The 8,852-nt window shown below is 46.8% G+C and overlaps 2 protein-coding genes across 2 annotated transcripts; one reads left to right on the forward strand and one right to left on the reverse strand.

Moving 5' to 3' along the window:
• The first annotated feature begins 1,495 nt into the window (after positions 1-1,495).
• On the forward strand, positions 1,496-3,198 carry LOC112270113. Its single transcript, XM_024457823.1, has 5 exons — positions 1,496-1,626; positions 1,728-1,929; positions 2,328-2,468; positions 2,577-2,719; positions 2,797-3,198. Exons 1-4 carry the CDS (start codon positions 1,559-1,561, stop codon positions 2,580-2,582), a joined length of 417 nt encoding a protein of 138 aa, XP_024313591.1. The 5' UTR covers positions 1,496-1,558; the 3' UTR covers positions 2,583-2,719; positions 2,797-3,198.
• A 989-nt stretch (positions 3,199-4,187) lies between these two features.
• Positions 4,188-6,364, reverse strand: LOC104582295 (protein FAR1-RELATED SEQUENCE 5-like). Its single transcript, XM_010231748.1, has 5 exons — positions 6,140-6,364; positions 5,932-6,069; positions 5,551-5,815; positions 5,240-5,427; positions 4,188-4,736 (listed from the first exon to the last, which is right to left on the reverse strand). The coding sequence occupies exons 1-5, from the start codon at positions 6,362-6,364 to the stop codon at positions 4,188-4,190; spliced, it is 1,365 nt and encodes a 454-aa protein (XP_010230050.1).
• Between the last annotated feature and the right edge of the window lie 2,488 nt (positions 6,365-8,852).

Below are 8,852 nucleotides of genomic sequence, written 5' to 3' on the forward strand. Positions count from 1 at the left end.
CTGCGACGTTGGGGACCGTCCCCGGTGTGGCTGCCGCTGCGGTCCTGGCAGCCGCTTGGGGGGTAGCCGCCGCTGGGTCGCTGCCGGGGTGGTCACCGCCGTGGCTCCAGCGACAGCCATGGGTGTGGTCGCCGCCGAGGTGCCGGCGGACGCCCCTAGGGAATAATCCCGCCTGGGCACCTCCTTGGAAGGCACTTGCCGGGAGGAGGTGTTCCCGGGCGCAGGTTCGTGACGTGAGGGCGGGGCCGAGCGAGCAGAGCAACGGTGCTACGTGGGCGCGTGCCAGGCGCCCAGTGTGCAGTTTCGCCAAGGCAAAGAGTGAGGCGCACGGTGCATTTAATGAGCCGACAGGAGGGGCGTTACCCGTCTAGTCAGGCGAACAGTGGCTGTCCAGTCCTATTTGTTAGGCCCTAGACCCCTGGCAGCGGGGTTGGCGCTCATGCATGCATGCCAGCGCACCGAGGAGGAGTTGCCCAAGCCCCTTGCTCGCCACTTGTAAACCATGCACTGTGGCACTTGTGGTATCCCCTTGGCTATAAAAGGAGGACCCCCGCCAGCGGTCAAAGAGTTTAGTCTTTGGTTGGGTTTTTTCACTAGGGTTCAGTTCGTTCGTTGGTTCGTTTACAGAGCCAACTCATAGTGCAACACTGGTAGTAGCCCGAAGTAGCAAAGGACACTTAGCCAAAAAGAGACCACCCGGGGGCTTCCCCCGGCAACTTGTAAACAGCTGATCCCATAGTAATACAAGCTCAGACAAGCAGGACGTAGGGTTTTACACCGCAAGGTGGCCCGAACCTGGGTAAAAAGCGCGTGCATGTGTCCCTGGTAGCGTTCTCGGTGCATTCTCACGCCTTGCATTGGTCCCGCCGGCGATCGCCTGAACGATCCCCGTAGCCCACTACCGAACCTAAAAGGGGGTGCCCGCGCATCCCCGGTGTCGGAGCCCCGTGCGACGACAACGGGGGATTTTAACATTGACCTACAGGCTGTATTGGGTGTTGATGGAGGTATATCTGTCAAACCCTCTTGTTTATTTTTTTAGTTCCGAAGTGAACTTCATTTTAGTTCTCAACCGAACCCTTCCTCAGTTCTGAAGTGAACTTCTTTTTCCCTTTTTTTTTCCTTACCAGGCACACCTCTTGGGTTAGAGGAGGATAATTTTACTCTATTTGAGACCCAGTTCTGCACACCAGAGGTTCATGTGATACCTGAAATAGATTATTTAAATCAGACTAGTAAGGCGAAGAAGGCCCTCTCTCGGTTGTTCCCCGCTGAAAAAAAAACAGGTAAGAAAGGAGCTCGTGCATCTGATGTGGAGGTTGCGGTTTTGCTTTCGAATGATGAGGATGACTTCGTGTCACCTGTACCACCAAAGACGAGGAGCAAGCCTGCCAAGAAGCAGGTTGAAATAATCTCAACGACCAGCAGCGATGACTTTGTAACTCAGCAAGCCAGGAGACAACCTAGCGGCGGCTCTGTTTTGTCTAATAAGAGGGCGACAAAAGTTCCCAAGAAGATGAGAGTTCCTGTGCCGAAGCTAGTCCCCTAACCTTTCCCGATGCTACCCAAGGCGTCCCAGATCAAAAGTCTGGTCCTGAGCAAGGAGTATCTCGATGAATTCGGGGAGTGAGTGTTCTTAGATCCGTCCCACTGTTCTATTTTCTGCATTTTTTATGATGTGGTTTTTTGTAATATTATCCCTAACACACTTTTATTTTTTTCTCCAGTGCCCCTTTCTGCAAGTTCACATCCCCCATTGGTGAATCTTCGATCGTCGATGGAAAATTCATGTACAGGTTGTTCGGGCACTGCAAGATGCTGGAGGCTAACACCATTGATCTCATAATTTCCTATTGGAAGGGCAGCCCATACATGAAACATCTGTTTGATTCCGGGGACCATGTTTTGCTTGGACCTTTTGCCATCACGGTATGCTTAGTACTATATCTTTACTACCGGTTATTCATATTTGTGGTTCTGTGCCATCCGGACTACACGGTTTATTCATTGTGAACTCCCTTGTTATATTTTACCATGTATTGTTATCTGAAACTTTACTAGTTGCTAGCTTTGAACTTCCTGCTGCTGTAAATGTGAACTTCCTGTTGTGTTTTTCTGCAGCACATGCTTCATGCTATAAAGTTTTTACCCCAAAATTTACATGTGAACTTTCATAAGGGTTAGCTCTGAACTTTTGGGGTCATGTAATGTGAACTTCCGCTGTGTGTTTCTTGAGTACCCTCCTGCGACTGACATGTGAACTTTCACGATGGTTAGCTGTGAGCTTCACGCGTACTGTAATCTGAACTTCCTGTTGTTTTTTACAGTACATGCTTGACGTTTCCTCGTTCCCGCCCGTGGATAGCAAAGGCAACAAGATTGAAAGGTCTCCATTTGATGTGAAGGAAGCGGCTAAAATGTTCAGTTATTATGTGAGGGAATGCGAGAACCTGTTGATGGCAAATGTGGTAACTAGCAGTGAACTTTTCATACACACTGTACTAAACTTCCCTATTACACCCAGCAAAATGATGCGCGCTACTAAATGAAACTTTTCTTTATTCTTTTTCCACAAGTCCTGATTCCTCACTTCAAGTCGTCCCACTACACGATTTACGGGCTTAACAGGATTACCGGTACATTTGACATTTTCGATACAAGAAGATATAAAGGTTTTCATATCACCAGGGGACAACACCACGAAGAACGTGTTGAAGTTGTAAGTTTTTGTTGTTTTCCAACCCTTATTGTTTCTGTTTCTTCCCATTTTTCACTCATACATATCTCATGAAACAGGCGAGGAGACTGGTTGCTGTGATGAAGGAGGTGTACGGGGAAGAAGAGTACAACAAGAAGAATCATTTCGACTGGGTGGCACTCGCAGAGAAGTGCAACTACGTGCAGACACCCGAGCAGGGGGCTAACGAGTGTGCTTTCTATGTCTTGAAGCTGGCCACCATACTTGATGGAGAGAAGTTTGTTGAGAAGATAAAGTCAAAAGATGTTAGTAATTTTTCTCACCCTTTTTATCTTATCACCAGGATATTATTCTAAGATGTTTTTACTCTGAGGTTTTTTGTTCCTTTTTCTTTTTCTTTTTTGGCATGTGTTAGCGACGTGTAGAGGACTGGAAGGTAGAGTACATGTACCAGGTAATGTACCACCCGAAGAATGAACTCTCTCCTGCTGACTGGCCAAGCACACTCGCAGATCTTGTGCTGCTATTAGGGATTGGGTCGCAGTCTACTGCTGGTGGCACTTCAGATTCTTCTCAAGCACGTGGTGTTCAAAACTAGGGAAATTGGCTTTTGTCGGCGCCTTGTGTGTATGTAATGTAGCGAACCATGCAACCTGAGGTGACACTTTGTGTTTTCTGTGCAATCGTGTTCATGTAGTGAATCATCGCAACTATGCTGGTGAACTTCCTTTGTATGCATATCTGGACTTCTTTGTTCATGAAAGAGAACTTCCACGGTAAAAAAGAGTGAACTTCCATATGCATCACTATTTACTTTTTATGTGTTTTACGTGTATCATAACCTTCTTTGAGCATGTACATATGAACTTCCAGCCCCCGCTTCATTCAATGTAACTTTCTCTTTTTTCTTGTTTTTCGATGGACTCCTGAGTTAGAAGAAACAGATCATCCCCCCCCCCCCCAATACAAAAGAGTGAACTTCCAAGCCGTAAAGAGTGAACTCCCCTATAAAATTATTTAATGACTGTACTCCCAAAGTTTCCATAACGAAGCTAACACATTAATCACAGTAACAAGCTAAACTTCTGTATATTGTAGGATAGAACTTCCTGAACAGCAAAGAGTGAACTCCCCTAACATAATATGACTGAACTCCCATAGTTCCCATGGCCAAGCCAACACACTTTATGACGGTAACAAGTTAAACTGATGTATATCACAGGAGTGAACTTCACGAGCAGTAAGAGTGAACTCCCATATTTAACACAGCGAAGCCTACACATAAATCACAGTAACAAGTTAAACTTTTGTATATTACAGGACAGAACTCCAGAAGCAGTGAAGAGTGAACTTCCCTAACAATTTATGACGGAACTCCCATATTTAACACAGCGAAGCCAACACATAAATCACAGTAACAAGTAAACACAAACGATCTTTTTTTAAGCGGACTACCCCCTAATAGTTCTGAATGTTTTTGGAACACAGACTACTGCAGCCTTGCACTACGTCTTGTGGCACGCATTGGTTGTACCTGCTCTTCGGGGCTTCTCTCTTGAGCAATCTTCTGTGATTCCAACTCCATCTGCACGCGGAGTTGTTCTTCCCGCTGCAACTTCTTGCAAGTTCTAGCATCGTGCCCTCTAATTTTCCCACAGTTGCTACAACTTCTCTTCCCTTGTGGCACCATATCCTTATCCTCTGAGTTTTGTTGCTCTTCAAGCTGCTTTTTGAGGATCTCATCCTTGTCAGGGCATGTCCGTGAGTTGTGCGAAGCCTTCTTTTTGCATATGCTGCATGTTCTTTGTCCTTCTGGAACAGCGGGAGTTGGTTTGCTGTTTTCAGTAGCTTCTAGAGTTTGCTCATTCGTCACTTTTGTCTGGCATTGTTCTTCCTCCTCGCCTTCTCCGCCTTGATCATCTTCATTTTCATCATAATCTTCTACATCGTCCTCATTCTCATCATCGTCTGTTTGGTCTTCATAATCCTCATCCTCATCAATGTCCAGAAGCTGTTCGTTATCTGCTATTCGTACAACCTGTTTTGCAAGCACATTTCTGATGCATATCTTTACATTATCCGTCATGGGGGAAGCCCCGTACACCTTTTGATGGGCCTCAAGGAGCTTTTCCGCCATCTGCCTCTTTTTGCATGTTCTTGCATTGTGCCCTGCTATTTTGTTGCAGTTGCTGCACAACCTTTGACCTCTGGGATTTCCATGGGTGTCGAGCTCTGGTTCTGGACGGGCAACGGCATGGGCAGGTGCAGGCGGGTCATCCTTCTTCTTGCTCCTACTTCCTTTTGTTTTCGCGACTTTAGGCGGCTGTGCATGAGCATACGTCTTTGTTCCTTATTTCATCGTATCGTCCTCAGTCGGATTTGTCATTGGAATATCACCAGAGAGTGCCGGCCCTTCCTCATGGTAGTCTTCTGTGTGATGATCTGCCTCAGCATTTGTCTCAATCCCTTCTTCATCCATTCGGGAATTCACTTCCTTGAAAGCTCGCATGCCTGCGTTGAACATGTGGTCCGATGACATGCCTCGTTGAACAGCATTGTTCGCCTGTACTCTAGGGATGTCCCGTCCTTGGCCGTCATTTTGTAGTCCCTGCGGTTAAACACCGGGTCGGCAACTGCATTCTTTGTGTACCTCTTCAGTATGTATCGCCGTGGAATTTCGTCTAGCCGCAGATGTTCAAACACAGCTATCACATGGAGGCAGAACAACCCTGAAATTCAACAGTTATTGGTTTGTTGTGACAAGTTTTCCTGTTAAACTTTAAATGCACACACGACATTTTGTATATTTTCTGCATATCTTACGCAAAAAAAGGCAAAAAAAAAAACAATACCTGTGTGCTCCCACAACTTGCATTCGCACCCAAATATGCCCTCAGCTTTGTCCGCTAGCACACGAAACTCGTGCCTTGACCACGAAAATTCCCTGCTCTGGTTGTAGTGGTGCACAAGGAACTCAGTTGTGTTCTGCGAAGATGTTTTAATTCTGAAACCGATGCTATGGAATTGCCGTTCCCTGAACACACCATACACGGCCCTAGTGTAATGCTCTAGAATTTGCGCCTCGAAGCCATACCGTGTTAATGGCTTCATAACTCCCTACAAATTAGTTTAACAAAAAAATGAGAAGATCAGAAGTTAACGTTTTTCACACGGTAGGCATGTCAACTATGGGGCTTTGGCTAAATGAACTTCGATTTTTTATTTTTGCATACCATAGAAGCTGTTGCCTCGGCTGCTTCCGACTCATGCCTTGTCTGTATGCAGTTGTTAACTTGCTGCGCAAAAACGTGGAGATCATGCTGTTCTCTCACGAAACCCTTCTTCGGCACGTGGTTCATGCTCTCGCTTCGCTGCGTAGATGTCATGCGTGCACAGAAAACATCTTTCCAGTAATGTCTTCCTCTCATTCCAAAGGTTAACCATGACGTTGACATCGTGGAGATTGTACTTCTTGACCAGTTCATGCCATGCAGCCTCAAACTCCGTCGGCATAAGCGGATGATTCAGCACCGCTGCCAGTTGATCCTTCAGGTTAGGGAACAACTTGTACAGCTTCCCCAGCGAATCCTTGTGTTTTCTCATAATGTGCCACCTGCATAGCTTATGAAGAGATCGCGGGAATATCTGCGGTATAGCCTTCGCCATCGACGGACACTGGTCTGCATGTGTTGGGAATATGCCCTAGAGGCAATCATGTATGATGTAATTCCCAATGTATTCATAAATATTATTGAGTTGTCCTTGTTTGAACATCTGATATGTATCATTGAATATGTGATTTGATTGTGGAACTATGTATTCATGTTGTTCATACTAAATTGTCCTTAGTCATTGAGGTTGTGCTGGACACATAACCTAGACTAATGTGAAAGTTGGCTGATGACTCGGTTCCACTTGTCATGGGCATGGTGATGTCATTCCAGCTTACACGGACTCGGCTAAAGAGTTTAGCGAGTCGGACTGACCCATATTGACATGCAACGAGTAGGTCGTCATTTGCATGTCTCAATCAATGTAATCCTTAGACCTGAGGTTATCGCACAATCCGAGTTGTGGATCACCAACTTAGGTTCTGTCAAACGTTGTTCCGTAACAGGGCAGTTATAAAGGCAGAGTTCGGGTTGACTGAGAATCAAGCTGTGTGATGTGGATAACCAAGATGGGATTTTGCCCCTCCGACTGGAGAGATATTCTCTGGGCCCTCTCGAGTGATATGATTCGGGAAGCATGGCCATGCGCGACTTGGTTAATTGTTAACCGGGTTGATCGACTAAGAGTTAGTCGGATGAATCGTATATCACAGATCGAGAAGAGAGTTGAACTATTAAAGGGATGACGATTAATCGCCTATAGTTCGACAAGGTATATCGTGAGGCAAAAAGGGACTAAGACGTATGTCACATTGGAAGGTACGTCGTCATGACTCGATGGTACTTGGGAGTCGGCACGTTCTGCTAGGAGCCGCTACCGATTGATCGATTGTGAGTCGGACTCCAATCGTGTCCAAGTCGCCATGAGCCTGTGGGGTCACACACTTAAAAGCGGGAGCAAGTATTTGGTCGGGTTGGACCCGAACTGGAATTGGGCTGACAATGCGAGTTGGACTCGCAGGGTGGATGGGCCACAAGGCTTGGAGCCCACTTCCACTCGATATATAAGCAGGGGCGTGGGATGCCTAAAGGGCACGGTTTTTTCCACTCTCATGCGTTGAGAACCCTAGCCCGATTCAGTTCAACCGTCGCACCGGATCTAGCAGTCCGCCGTCGGAGCTCCTCCTCGCACGTGTGGATACCGGCAGAGGTGCTGTACGTTCAGCACTTCGACGATCGCGGGATTGGATCGGCTGGATCGGATCGAGGGACTGCACTGCATCAAGGCGCCGCATCAATAATCCGCAACTGCGCGTCTAGTGGTAATCCTCGTGGCCTTCTACCTCGGCTAGATCTTGGGAGTTCGCGTAGGAAAAGTTTTTGTTTATCTCTACGCGCCCCTTCAGCATGATCACACAAATAGAGAAGTATTTTTTTACATTATTATACTATCGGCGAGCGAAATGGGAGCAGCCTAAACCGTGAAAACGGGATTGTGGGAGAGCAATACAAGCGTTGTGCTGCTAGGCGAAGCGGTTGAGTGCCGCACCCTAGATGGCTAAAGTCCAGTAGCCGAAAGCATCACTAGCTTACGCTCTGACCCGAGTAGCATGGGGCACGTGGAATCCCGTGTGAATCAGCAAGGACCACCTTGCAAGGCTAAATACTCCTGGGTGACCGATAGCGAAGTAGTACCGTGAGGGAAAGGTGAAAAGAACCCCCAGTGGGTAGTGAAATAGAACGTGAAACCGTGCTGAGCTCCCAAGCAGTGGGAGGGGAAAGTGATCTCTGACCGCGTGCCTGTTGAAGAATGAGCCGGCGACTCATAGGCAGTGGCTTGGTTTTTTTTTTAATCAATACAGCAGAGTAACAAGATTGTACATCCCTTTTTTGTGCATTCTACCAGCTAGTGAACTCCCAAACCTTGATCATGTGAACTCCCCTAAAAAGGACATGTGAACTTCTAGACAGGGGAATAGGTAAACTCCTACCGCGTGAGAATAATTGAACTCCCACACAAAGGACATGTGAACTCCTGTCAAGCACGAAACATGGGAAGCAAGAATATTGGCCAGGAAGTTTTTACAACCGAGATTAACAAGACCACTACACCCCTTTTTTTGCAGCCTACCAGCGAATGAACTCCCAAAAAATGAACAAGTGAACTCCCACACAAAGGGCATGTGAACTTCTGCTAACAGGGTTTTGACCATGTGAACTTCTGCTAACAGGGTTTTTGGGACCAAGTGAACTCCCAAATACTACACCCTTTTTTTGCAGCCTAGCAGCTAGCGAACCCCCCCCCCCCCCCCACACACCCGAACATGTGAACTTCTACACATTTTTTGTTTTGCATAATGCTAGCTACTGAACTCCCCAATTTTGACCATGTGAACTCTCATAAAAGGACAGGTGAACTTCTCTTTTTTTTGGCAGCCAAAACGACTAACAAGGCTAATGCACCAATGTTTTTTGCAGCCTATCAGTCAGTGAACTCCCCAAATTGAACATGTGAACTCCCATTAAAGTGCATGTGAACTCCA

Source organism: Brachypodium distachyon, chromosome 1 (assembly GCF_000005505.3).
Source record: "Brachypodium distachyon strain Bd21 chromosome 1, Brachypodium_distachyon_v3.0, whole genome shotgun sequence".
Taxonomy (NCBI): domain Eukaryota; kingdom Viridiplantae; phylum Streptophyta; class Magnoliopsida; order Poales; family Poaceae; genus Brachypodium; species Brachypodium distachyon.